The sequence below is a fragment of the Oncorhynchus keta genome, chromosome 25 (assembly GCF_023373465.1).
Source record: "Oncorhynchus keta strain PuntledgeMale-10-30-2019 chromosome 25, Oket_V2, whole genome shotgun sequence".
NCBI classification, from domain to species: domain Eukaryota; kingdom Metazoa; phylum Chordata; class Actinopteri; order Salmoniformes; family Salmonidae; genus Oncorhynchus; species Oncorhynchus keta.
The window spans coordinates 30265769-30280303 of NC_068445.1; the positions used below are offsets into that span (position 1 = coordinate 30265769).

General features: G+C 41.8%; 1 protein-coding gene across 4 annotated transcripts in view; it reads left to right on the forward strand.

Annotated features, from left to right (window-relative positions):
• The window catches only part of LOC118371212 (dual specificity testis-specific protein kinase 1-like), a 54946-nt gene extending 41057 nt beyond the window's left edge, over window positions 1-13889 (forward strand). For all 4 annotated transcript variants that reach the window (XM_052479080.1, XM_052479082.1, XM_052479081.1 and 1 more), the window contains 4 exons: window positions 270-443; window positions 741-824; window positions 2690-2776; window positions 13744-13889. In XM_052479080.1, coding sequence (XP_052335040.1) covers window positions 270-443; window positions 741-824; window positions 2690-2776; window positions 13744-13860 — 462 coding nt within the window. In that variant the 3' untranslated portion in view covers window positions 13861-13889. The remainder of the gene's footprint in view (window positions 1-269; window positions 444-740; window positions 825-2689; window positions 2777-13743) is intronic.
• Window positions 13890-14535: the final 646 nt, after the last annotated feature.

Genomic DNA, 14535 nt, shown 5'->3' on the forward strand with positions numbered 1-14535 from the left:
CTGTTGTTTTTCTTTGCTTATTTGAGCTGTTCTTGCCATAATATGGACTTGGTCTTTTACCAAATAGAGCTATATTCTGTAAACCACCCCTACCTTGTACCTACCACCCCTACCACTTTTTTTGATTACTACATGATTCCATATGTGTTATTATTCTACAATGTAGAACATTTTCAAAATAAAGAAAAACCCTGGAATGAGTAGGTGTGTTAAAACTTTTGACTGGTACTGTATATACTGACATGATTTGTATATGTCTGACTCTTCAGAACTGTCTGATCCGTGTGACAGCGCGGGGCAGGGAGGCCCTAGTCACAGACTTTGGCCTGGCCAGAGAGGTGGTGGAGCTGCCGGTTAAAGACCCGGAGAGGAAGCTCTCCCTGGTGGGATCTGCCTTCTGGATGGCCCCGGAGATGCTGCGTGGGGAACCCTACGATCGCAAGGTAAGGATACATCACCAAGACCCTTCATTTGAGTAAATAGCCTTGCCTGAGTCAAAACTGACCACAGATCAGGAGGCCCACAAGACCCTTCATTTGAGTAAATAGCCTTGCCTGAGTCAAAACTGACCACAGATCAGGAGGCCCACAAGGCCGCTGAGTTTGAGAAGATGTGGTCAAAAATACTTTGGGTAGAAAGTTAGAGAGCTTTGTCATGTCTTAGTATCCTAGTAGTTGGTACACAGCTCATCGTTGGTTGGCTCTCTGTATGACAGACATGTGGTTCTGTGTTGTCACCAGGTGGATGTATTTTCCTTTGGAATTATGCTCTGTGAAATACTGGCAAGGATCCCTGCAGACCCAGAGATTCTACCAAGAACCCAGGTAAAGCTCTACTCTGTATTTACGTTATATACGACTACACAGATCCAGGTTTTCTACCATGTGTGAATGCTCTGCCATGAAACTTGTGTGAAATCTCTGCCATGTACCATGTGTGAAATCTCTGCCATGTACCATGTGTGAATGCTCTGCCATGAAACTTGTGTGAAATCTCTGCCATGTACCATGTGTGAAATCTCTGCCATGTACCATGTGTGAAATCTCTGCCATGTACCATGTGTGAAATCTCTGCCATGTACCATGTGTGAAAGTTCTGCCGCATGCACCATGTGTGAAATCTCTGCCATGCACCATGTGTGAAATCTCTGCCATGTACCATGTGTGAAATCTCTGCCATGTACCATGTGTGAAAGTTCTGCCGCATGCACCATGTGTGAAATCTCTGCCATGCACCATGTGTGAAATCTCTGTCATGTACCATGTGTGAAATCTCTGCCATGGACCATGTGTGAAAGTTCTGCCATGGACCATGTGTGAAATCTCTGCCATGCACCATGTGTGAAATCTCTGCCATGTACCATGTGTGAAATCTCTGCCATGGACCATGTGTGAAATCTCTGCCATGCACCATGTGTGAAATCTCTGCCATGTACCATGTGTGAAATCTCTGCCATGGACCATGTGTGAAATCTCTGCCATGGACCATGTGTGAAAGTTCTGCCGCATGCACCATGTGTGAAATCTCTGCCATGTACCATGTGTGAAATCTCTGCCATGTACCATGTGTGAAATCTCTGCCATGTACCATGTGTGAAATCTCTGCCATGTACCATGTGTGAAAGTTCTGCCGCATGCACCATGTGTGAAATCTCTGCCATGTACCATGTGTGAAATCTCTGCCATGTACCATGTGTGAAAGCTCTGCCATGGACCATGTGTGAAATCTCTGCCATGGACCATGTGTGAAATCTCTGCCATGGACCATGTGTGAAATCTCTGCCATGTACCATGTGTGAAATCTCTGCCATGTACCATGTGTGAAATCTCTGCCATGGACCATGTGTGAAATCTCTGCCATGTACCATGTGTGAAATCTCTGCCATGGACCATGTGTGAAATCTCTGCCATGTACCATGTGTGAAAGTTCTGCCGCATGCACCATGTGTGAAATCTCTGCCATGTACCATGTGTGAAATCTCTGCCATGTACCATGTGTGAAAGTTCTGCCATGGACCATGTGTGAAATCTCTGCCATGGACCATGTGTGAAATCTCTGCCATGGACCATGTGTGAAATCTCTGCCATGTACCATGTGTGAAATCTCTGCCATGGACCATGTGTGAAATCTCTGCCATGTACCATGTGTGAAATCTCTGCCATGGACCATGTGTGAAATCTCTGCCATGGACCATGTGTGAAATCTCTGCCATGGACCATGTGTGAAATCTCTGCCATGTACCATGTGTGAAATCTCTGCCATGGACCATGTGTGAAATCTCTGCCATGTACCATGTGTGAAATCTCTGCCATGGACCATGTGTGAAATCTCTGCCATGGACCATGTGTGAAATCTCTGCCATGTACCATGTGTGAAATCTCTGCCATGTACCATGTGTGAAATCTCTGCCATGGACCATGTGTGAAATCTCTGCCATGTACCATGTGTGAAATCTCTGCCATGTACCATGTGTGAAATCTCTGCCATGGACCATGTGTGAAATCTCTGCCATGGACCATGTGTGAAAGCTCAGCCCTATTGACCGTGTGTGTGTGTGTGTGTGTGTGTGTGTGTGTGTGTGTGTGTGTGTGTGTGTGTGTGTGTGTGTGTGTGTGTGTGTGTGTGTGTGTGTGTGTGTGTGTGTGTGTGTGTGTGTGTGTGTGTGTGTGTGTGTGTGTGTGTTTGACAGGACTATGGCCTGGATGTGAGTGCATTTAGGGAGCTGGTGGGCGGGTGTCCTCAGCGGGTGTTGGAGCTGGCAGCCAGCTGCTGTCTGGTGAGTACATACAGTATACTTTAAAGTACAGTTCATACAGAAAACGTTACAGCATAGTTCATACAGTATACCTTACATTCTGTTGAGTGCATAGAGTACAGAATACTTTACAGTATAGTTCATACAGTATATGTTACAGTACAATTCATATAGTATAATTTACAGTACAATGCATATAGTAGAATTTACAGTATAGTCCATACACTATACTTTACAGTACATACAGTATACTTTACAGTTTGGTGAGTAGATATATTACAGTATACTTTACAGTACAATTCATACAGTATCCTTTACAGTACAGTTCATACATTATACTTCACAGTACAGTTCATGCAGTATTATTTACAGTCTGGTGAGTAGATATAGTAAAATATACTTTACAGTACAGTTCATACATTATACATTACAGTACAGTTCATACAGTATAAATTACAGACTCGTGAGTAGCTACAGTACAGTATACATTACAGTACAGTTCGTGGTTGCCCACAGCCGGATGAAGGTATATTTTTGCTCTATACACTTGGTAGCACGAACTTGTTGAGGATAGGGGGCAGTATTTTCACTTTGGATGAATTGCGTGCCCATAGTGAACTGCATCCTACTCTGTTCTAGATTGCTAATATATGCAAATTATTATTACTATTGGATAGAAAACACTCTGAAGTTTCTAAAACTGTTTGAATTATGTCTGTGAGTATAACAGAACTCATAGGGCAGGCAATCTTCCAAACAGGAAGTGAAATTCTGAATACATGTCTAATTTCAAGTCATCGCCTATCCACTTCCAAATAAGATATGGATCTGGTAGCACTTCCTATGCCTTCCACTAGATGTCCTCATTCAGTAGAACGTGGAATGGAGCTTCTGGTGTGAACTTTGACCGAATAGGAAGGGGAAATAGTCACTGTCCCGACAGAATGCAATTTCCCTGTGGTGCATTTCTCTGTGGTTGCCACCGTCGTTCCATTTGGCTGCAACTGAAAACGTATGATCCGGTTGGAACGTTATTGGATATATATGATAATAACATCCTGAAGATTGATTCTCTACTTAGTTTGACCAGTTTATTCGACCTGGAATATATATTTTTGAAGTTTTCGTGCGAGTTGTGCTGGACCAGCGTCAGCATTTGGGCACGTGAGCTGAAAGTGGTAACAAATGCAGCTAATTGGACACTAGTATTGGACATTATGGAACAAAACAACGATTTATTGTGGAACTAGGACTCCTTGCACTGCATTCTGATGAAAGATCATCAAAGGTAAGGGAATATTTATGATGTAATTTCGTATTTCTGTTGACTCCAACATGGCGGAGAAATACTTTTACGTCTGAGTGCTGTCTCAGATTATTGCATGGTAGGCTTTTTCCATAACATTTTTAAAAAATCTGACACATCGGTTGCATTAAGAACCAGTGTATCTTTAATTATATGTAGAACATGTATCTTTTGTCAAAGTTTATGATGAGTATTTCTGTTATCTGGCGTAGCTTTCTATAATTCCTCCGGATATTTTGGAGGCATTTCTGAACATGGCATCAATGTAAACCGAGATTTGTGGATATATAAATATGCATATTATCGAACAAAACATTAATGTATTGTGTAACATGTCATATGAGTGTCATCTGATGAAGATTTTCAAAAGGTTAGTGATTCATTTCATCTCTAATCCTGCTTTTGTGACTCTATCTTTGGCTGGAAAAAATGGCTGCGTTTTTCCTTTGATTTGGTGGTGGTCGAACATAAATAGATTTTTAAAATATACTTTAAAAATCGGACATGATGGGTAAACGAACAAGATGTTTATCTTTCATTTGAGGTATTGGACTTGTTAATGTATGAAAGTTAAATATTTCTAAAGAATATTTTTGAATTTCCTGCGCCACCTTTTCTGCTGAATGGGGGGGGGGGGAGTTCCCCTCGGGGATCGCCTTGCCATATCAGGTTTTAAGGTTTGTGAGTTTACTTTTTTCTTACAGCCTGGTGACCAATAGAGAGCCCTAGCTGTGTGTAAACTTAAAGTGGCAATCAGTAGTTTAACAATAGCAAAGCCGCCTCCCCATCCCTGTTTTGATAAAAAGCTGAGGGATAGGGCTGGAGGAATGTAACCAGTCTCAAATTCATAGACAGAGCTATGGATGCAAGGAATGACCATACATGATATTCATATTATAGTTTTAACAATGTTTTGTGGTGTTTGTTTACATTTACTTTGTTTATAAACATTAGCGTGAAACAAGCTTATATTTTGGTCCTGATGGGGTACGACAGTTGAACTAAGCTCATGAGGCATTTATAAGTTATATTCTTCAAGAATCAATGGGTACATTTAATTAATTCAGAAGTCCAAGAATGGATGAAGCAACTGCAGATTGCTACTTTAACACAACATGAAATGGAACGTCAAAATATCTTGGTCTCTGGTCTGATGCCAGACTTCCTCCATCAGAAGTAGTTGTCCAGGGCCAGTATTCACAAAGGCCCCAGTTCCGACCTGAGTGAAGTGTGCATAAATGGAATGTTATTCCCTTTTTATACACTTTTCTCTATATGTGTACTCTGACCTTGAACATAAGCATAAAAATAGCATGCATGTTCATGGTTAACCCGCTATTCATTCTAGGTGGAGATCTAAGAAATGAGGGTGTGGTAGAGGTGTGTCTATAGATAAGCTGGATTCTGACCTTGATTTAATTCCCTCATAAATCCAGCACCATTACGTGTGAGGAAACCAGGGGAAAATGCAGCGCAGATAATAAAATGATATAAAAATCAAACTTTCATTAAATCACACATGTAAGAAACTAAATTAAAGCTACACTCGTTGTGAATCCAGCCAACATGTCAGATTTTAAAAAGGCTTTTCGGCGAAAGCATAAGATGCTATTATCTGATGATAGTACAACAGTAAACAATGAGAGGGTAGCATATTTCAACTCTGCAGGCGCTACACAGAACGCAGAAATAAAATATAAAACCTGCCTTACCTTTGACAAGCTTCTTTTGTTGGCACTCCAATGTGTCCCATAAACATCACAATTGGTCCTTTTGTTCAATTAATTCCGTCCATATCCAAAATGTCCATTTATTTGGCGCGTTTGATCTAGAAAAAAACAGCTTCCAAATTGCGCAACATCACTACAAAATATTTCAAAAGTTCCCTGTAAACTTTGCCAAAGCATTTCAAACTACTGTTGTAATACAACTTTAGGTATTTTTAAACGTTAATAACCGATCAAATTGAGGACGGGTCTATCTGTGTTCAATTCAGGAAGACAACAAACCAAGCTACTTTTCAAGTCTTGCGCAACTCTCAACAGTGTTACACAGATCCTAGATGGCCTTACTTCTTCATTGCACAAAGGAATAACCTCACCGGTAGGAACTGAAAACAAGTTCCTAAGAAATATCGTTTCCAAATGAGAACCCACTGAACAGACAGAGACCTCAAAAAAAAAAAAATCTGAACAGTTAGTCCTCGGGGTTTTGCCTGCTACATAAGTTCTGTTATACTCATAGACATGATTCAAATAGTTTTAGAAACTTCACAGAGTTTTCTATCCAAATCTACTAATAATGTGCATATCTTATATTCTTGGCATGAGTAGCAGGAAGTTGAAATTGGGCACACTATTTATCCAAAAGTGAAAATACTGCCACCTATACCTTAAGAAGTTTTAAGGGGAAAATGGACGAATTGCGGGCACAATCACAGTATGTACAGTGCCTTGCGAAAGTATTCGGCCCCCTTGAACTTTGCGACCTTTTGCCACATTTCAGGCTTCAAACATAAAGATATAAAACTGTATTTTTTTGTGAAGAATCAACAACAAGTGGGACACAATCATGAAGTGGAACGACATTTATTGGATATTTCAAACTTTTTAAACAAATCAAAAACTGAAAAATTGGGCGTGCAAAATTATTCAGCCCCCTTAAGTTAATACTTTGTAGCGCCACCTTTTGCTGCGATTACAGCTGTAAGTCGCTTGGGGTATGTCTCTATCAGTTTTGCACATCGAGAGACTGAAATTTTTTCCCATTCCTCCTTGCAAAACAGCTCGAGCTCAGTGAGGTTGGATGGAGAGCATTTGTGAACAGCAGTTTTCAGTTCTTTCCACAGATTCTCGATTGGATTCAGGTCTGGACTTTGACTTGGCCATTCTAACACCTGGATATGTTGACCATTCCATTGTAGATTTTGCTTTATGTTTTGGATCATTGTCTTGTTGGAAGACAAATCTCTGTCCCAGTCTCAGGTCTTTTGCAGACTCCATCAGGTTTTCTTCCAGAATGGTCCTGTATTTGGGACCATCCATCTTCCCATCACTTTTAACCATCTTCCCTGTCCCCGCTGAAGAAAAGCAGGCCCAAACCATGATGCTGCCACCACCATGTTTGACAGTGGGGATGGTGTGTTCAGAATGATGAGCTGTGTTGCTTTTACGCCAAACATAACGTTTTGCATTGTTGCCAAAAAGTTCAATTTTGGTTTCATCTGAACAGAGCACGTTCTTCCACATGTTTGGTGTGTCTCCCAGGTGGCTTGTGGCAAACTTTAAACAACACTTTTTATGGATATCTTTAAGAAATGGCTTTCTTCTTGCCACTCTTCCATAAAGGCCAGATTTGTGCAATATACGACTGATTGTTGTCCTATGGACAGAGTCTCCCACCTCAGCTGTAGATCTCTGCAGTTCATCCAGAGTGATTATGGGCCTCTTGGCTGCATCTCTGATCAGTCTTCTCCTTGTATGAGCTGAAAGTTTAGAAGGACGGCCAGTTCTTGGTAGATTTGCAGTGGTCTGATACTCCTTCCAATCCAATATTATCGCTTGCACAGCGCTCCTTGGGATGTTTAAAGCTTGGGAAATCTTTTTGTATCCAAATCCGGCTTTAAACTTCTTCACAACACTATCTCGGACCTGCCTGGTGTGTTCCTTGTTCTTTATGATGCCCTCTGCGCTTTTAACAGACCTCTGAGACTATCACAGTGCAGTTGCATTCATACGGAGACTTGATTACACACAGGTGGATTGTATTTATCATCATTAGTCATTTAGGTCAACATTGGATCATTCAGAGATCCTCACTGAACTTCTGGAGAGAGTTTGCTGCAGTGAACGTAAAGGGGCTGAATAATTTTGCACGCCCAATTTTTCAGTTTTTGATTTGTTTAAAAAGTTTGATATATCCAATAAATGTCGTTCCACTTCATGATTGTGTCCCACTTGTTGTTGATTCTTCACAAAAAAATACAGTTTTATATCTTTATGTTTGAAGCCTGAAATGTGGCAAAAGGTCGCAAAGTTCAAGGGGGCCGAATACTTTCGCAAGGCACTGTATATTAGTATATGGAGGCCTGTGTTATGGTCTTTTCTGAAACTTGGCTGTCAGAGGCGGTGCCCAACTTTGAAGTCACCACTGACGGATGCACTATTACTCAGATGGACAGAGACAATGAAGCTACTGGCAAGGAGCACGGAGGGGGAGTCTGTGTTCTGATAGATGATAGATGGTGTAAAACGATGATTGTCAGGAATAAAATCTGCACTCCTGATATAGAAATACTGTCAGTGTCACTATGTCTCTTCTACCTCCTCCGTGAATTCACCATGCTTTTTCTGACTGTTGTTTATATCCATGTGAGAGCAAACAGTGTCAATACAGACATCATTTTCAACCCACTGAAGAGCTTGATGCGATTTCCCCTGATGCGCCCAAATTTTTCATGGGGGTTTAGCTGCACTCTCAAGCTCACTTTGAATACTTACACCCAGTATGTGACTTGTCTAACAAGGAAAAATAAGATCATTGACTTATGTTATGACTCAGTCTCCAAAGCGTATTCATCCTTGGCCAGACCTCCACTGGGTGGATCAGATCATAACACTGTTTTTCTACGACCAACTTATAGACAGTAACTCAAAAGGGAGAAGGTGGTGGAAAAACAGATACCAGTGTGGGACAATGACAGTATTGATCAATTGCAGGGATGCTTTGATTGTACCACCTGGAGTGGATTTGAAGAATCATCAGCTGACCTGAACGAGTTGACTGATATCTGGCTATATTGAATGATTTGGTGATCCCCAAAAAACATGTCAGATATTTCCTAACAACAAACTATGGATGACCAAATAATTGAAAGTGGTGCTTAGCAAGAAGAAACAAGTGTTTTCCTCCGGGGATCCACTCAAAATAAAATATGTACAGAGAGGTGAACAAAGGGATAAACTGGCGAGATGCCAGTACAAGGATAAGGTGAAAGAGATATGGTCACAGGGAGACTCTCCAGTATAAGGATAAGGTGCAACAGATAATATCACAGGGAGACTCTCCAGTACAAGGATGAGGTGCAACAGATAATATCACAGGGAGACTCTCCAGTACAAGGATGAGGTGCAACAGATAATATCACAGGGAGACTCTCCAGTACAAGGATGAGGTGCAACAGATAATATCACAGGGAGACTCTCCAGTACAAGGATAAGGTGCAACAGATAATATCACAGGGAGACTCTCCAGTACAAGGATAAGGTGCAACAGATAATATCACAGGGAGACTCTCCAGTATAAGGATAAGGTGCAACAGATAATATCACAGGGAGACTCTCCAGTATAAGGATAAGGTGCAACAGATAATATCACAGGGAGACTCCCCAGTACAAGGATGAGGTGCAACAGATAATATCACAGGGAGACTCTCCAGTACAAGGATGAGGTGCAACAGATAATATCACAGGGAGACTCTCCAGTACAAGGATGAGGTGCAACAGATAATATCACAGGGAGACTCTCCAGACCAAGGATAAGGTGCAACAGATAATATCACAGGGAGACTCTCCAGTACAAGGATAAGGTGCAACAGATAATATCACAGGGAGACTCTCCAGTATAAGGATAAGGTGCCACAGATAATATCACAGGGAGACTCTCCAGTACAAGGATAAGGTGCAACAGATAATATCACAGGGAGACTCTCCAGTATGAGGATAAGGTGCCACAGATAATATCACAGGGAGACTCTCCAGTATAAGGATAAGGTGCCACAGATAATATCACAGGGAGACTCTCCAGTATAAGGATAAGGTGCCAGATAATATCACAGGGAGACTCTCCAGTACAAGGATAAGGTGAAAGATACGGTCACAGGAAGACTCTCTAGTACAAGGATAAGGTGCAACAGATAATATCACAGGGAGACTCTCCAGTACAAGGATAAGGTGAAAGATACGGTCACAGGAATACTCTCTAGTACAAGGATAAGGTGCAACAGATAATATCACAGGGAGACTTTCCAGTACAAGGATAAGGTGCAACAGATAATATCACAGGAAGGCTCTTGGTCTGCCTGGTTGTGCATTAAGAATATGGCAAACACCCCTTTCAAATGTAGGCAATGTATCGATTCCTGCCTAGACGAGAGGGTGTGCCTCTCTACAGCCAATGAACTAAACAAGTTCTTCACCCACTTTGAAACAGGTGGCTCCCCCGGCCTGTCTGCAGGAGAATGTCATGGCAACCGAGAATATCTATTGTTGTACCTGTCCCAAAAACCTCTCATCCCATCTGTATCAAATGATTACAGACCTGTAGCTCTTACCTCTCCCTTGATGAAATCTCTTGAAAAGATCATCAAGGCATAATCAACACCACCAGACACCTTCTTGATCGCCTCCAATTTGCATACCGGTCAGAGAGAGGGACAGATTACGCCATCCTCTCTTACATATAGTGTACATGCATTTGTAGGGCAGTAAAACCCATGTGCTTAATAGTTTGCAGATTTCTCCTTTGCATTTAACACAATCCACTGGTCACCACGGACAGACTGAGAGGAGACTTGGTACTTGATGCTATGCTTATCACATGGATCACCAACTTCCTAACTGAATCCTGATCCTCTCAGTAGGTTACGAGTTGGCAACACACTCTCTGAGGTGTGCACTACTCCAGTTGGAACCCCACACGGCAGTGTTCTTTCAACAGTACAATACATACTGTATACAGACAGCTGCCAGAGCCAGTTCCCGCTGCCAGAGCCGGTTCAAATTGTGCAGTAAATAGGGACATGTAGCCTATTTTAATCATTATGGAACTTAGACCACACGTAGAAAGTGAACCTTTCTAGCGCAGGCGTTCCGCTAGCGGAACCCCTCGACAACATTCCGCTGAAAAGGCAGCATGCGAAATTCTATTTTTTTTGTTGAAATATGTAACTTTCACACATTAACAAGTCCAATACAGCAAATGAAAGATAAACTTCTTGTTAATTTACCCATCATGTCCGATTTCAAAAAGGCTTTACAGCGAAAGCACAACAAATGATTATGTTAGGTAAGAGCCAAGTCACAAAAACACACAGCCATTTTTCCAGACAAAGATAGGAGTCACAAAAAGCAGAAATATAGATAAAATGAATCACTAACCTTTGATGATCTTCATCAGATGACACGCATATGACATCACGTTACACAATACATGTATGTTTTGTTCGATAATGGGCATATTTATATAAAAAAATCTCAGTTTACATTGGCACGTTACGTGCAGTAATGTTTTGATTCCAAAACATCCAGTGATTTTGCAGATAGCCACATCAATTTACAGAAATACTCATAATAAACATTGATAAGAGATACAAGTGTTATTCACATAATTAAAGATAGACTTCTCCTTAATTCAACTACTGTGTAAGATTTTAAAAAAAACTTTACGTAATAAGCATAATCTGAGTACAGCGCTTGGAGCCCAATCCAGCCAAAGAAATATCCTCCATGTTGGAGTCAACAGAAGTTAGAAATAACATTATAAATATTCACTTACCTTTGATGATATTCATCAGAATGCACTCCCAGGAATCCCAGTTCGACAATAAATGACTGATTTGTTCCATAAAGTCCATAATTTATGTCCAAATAGCCACTTGTTGTTAGTGTGTTCAGCCCAGTAACCCATCTTCATGAGGCGCGAGCACTACGTCCAGACAAAAACTTGAAAAGTTCCATTACAGGTCGTAGAAACATGTCAAACGATGTATGGAATCAATATTTAGGATGTTTTTAACATGAAACTTCAATAATCACGAACCTATAATCACGCGTCACGAACCTGAGACACTCTGCCAGGCCACTGACTCATTCAGCTCCCTTCCCCCCTCCTTTATAGCAGATGCCTGAAACAAGTTTTTAAAGACGGTTGACATCTAGTGGAAGCCTGTGTATTTGGTAAGCCAAGCTTTGAAATACTACAAACCTCAGATTTCCCACTTCCTGGTTGGATTTTTCTCAGGTTTTCGCCCGCCATATGAGTTCTGTTATACTCACAGACATCATTCAAACAGTTTTATAAACTTCATAGTGTTTTCTATCCAATACTAATAATAATATATTAGCATCTGGGACTGAGTAGGAGGCAGTTCACTCTGGGCACGCTATTCATCCAAAAGTGAAAATGCTGCCCCCTATCCCAAACAGGTTAAATGGTTCAAGACGACTGACCATACCAACTACTGAGAAGTGCGTAGGAAAGGCTTGTGTAGGAAAGGCATTTCCTAAACCGGAATCGTACCCAAAGCGTCTAAAGGGTGGAAATTCTGATCTAGGATCAGGTCCTCCCTGTCCAAATCATATTTATTTTTATATTAAAAACAAAACTGATCCAATATACTTTGATAGAAAAATGTCATATTTACCTGATTTGTTAGATATTTGATGATCAAAATCAAATCAAATCAAATTTATTTATATAGCCCTTCGTACATCAGCTGATATCTCAAAGTGCTGTACAGAAACCCAGCCTAAAACCCCAAACAGCAAACAATGCAGGTGTAAAAGCACGGTGGCTAGGAAAAACTCCCTAGAAAGGCCAAAACCTAGGAAGAAACCTAGAGAGGAACCGGGCTATGTGGGGTGGCCAGTCCTCTTCTGGCTGTGCCGGGTAGAGATTATAACAGAACATGACCAAGATGTTCAAATGTTCATAAATGACCAGCATGGTCGAATAATAATAAGGCAGAACAGTTGAAACTGGAGCAGCAGCACAGTCAGGTGGACTGGGGACAGCAAGGAGCCTTCATGTCAGGTAGTCCTGGGGCACGGTCCTAGGGCTCAGGTCAGTTGAAACTGGAGCAGGAGCATGGCCAGGTGGACTGGGGACAGCAAGGAGTCCTCATGTCAGGTAGTCCTGGGACATGGTCCTAGGGCTCAGGTCCTCCGAGAGAGAGAAAGAAAGAGAGAAGGAGAGAATTAGAGAACGCACACTTAGATTCACACAGGACACCGAATAGGACAGGAGAAGTACTCCAGATATAACAAACTGACCCTAGCCCCCCGACACATAAACTACTGCAGCATAAATACTGGAGGCTGAGACAGGAGGGGTCAGGAGACACTGTGGCCCCATCCGAGGACACCCCGGACAGGGCCAAACATGATTAAATACTTAACTAAACAGTAAGACAATTACATGTCTGTGTGAACTGAGAGGAGCCTAAAACCTACAGCTGGCATTCCATAGATAAGATGTGGTGGGTGTACCAGAGATAGAGAGAGCCTGGAGGAACAGAACAAAACCCTCATTGTCTCATCATCCTTGCATCTGGAAAATAACACCAGAGACAGATGACCACAGGAGATGAACCCAATCTATATGCGAGGGCTGGAACCAACCATGACTAAGCATTCTTGGTATCAGCTGTATAAGAAACAGCATTTTTTGTAAAGGTTAGGCTGCTCGGCACAACAGTCAAGAGTGTTGGGCTGACTAGTCTCATTATTGCAATAATGTATCGATATTGAATAAAGATGATTGTTTGAAGAAATGTCAAAGTCTCTCTCAGTACTGACATTTCCATGACAATACGCACTCCTACTCTGAGTCGCTTTGTGAACAGTTACATTTAAACCCCTAACAAGGCCAAGTACTGATCCTTATGTTTTCTCTGTGTGTTCAGATGGAGTCCTTCAGGAGACCAGCATTCACAGAGCTGCTGGATGAACTGGGGGAGATTGCTGAGACTCTGGAACCGCCCCCTAACCCGCCCCCTAACTCAGAGCTGACTACTGGGTGAGCTGCCTAGGTTGGCCGAAGCCCCACCCACCCATCTATCCTGAGGAGGACTGGAGGATTTGGGATTTGTATATGGGCTCAATCCCAAATGGCACATTATTCCTTATATAGTGTACTATGTTTTACCAGAGCCTTGTGCTCTGGTCAAAAGTAGTGCACTATATAGGGAATAGGGTACCATTTGGGAAGCAACAATAGACAGTTGCACAGGGGCAGGGGCACAACACTTCACCAGGATGACCTCTCTACAGGGGCTGACCTCTCTGTTTGTGCCTGCCTACACTGCACCTAAACTGCACCTACAGATGTGTCGGGGGGTCGCTCCACAGTTTTCAAGTGAGACCCTGGTGGAATAATGGATGGAATAGACAGTATGTATCTTGAAGAGAGGGTTTCTTTGGAAGGTTCACACACTTTTTGTACAGGTGATAGAAGTTGGGCATAATTTTGCTTAACGGCATGTCTTTCCTTAACTTACATTTTCTTAATCTTAATCTCATAGACTTCTTTTTTGTTTAAATTTGTTGATGTTGTTATTAGTGTTTATGACAGTGTTTAGTGATGTAACTGATGATGATGAGGATGAACATGATGATGAGGAGGATGGTGATGGAGGATGATGGTGATGGAGGATGATGGTGATAGTGTTGGGGGAAGATGGTGATAGTGATGGAGG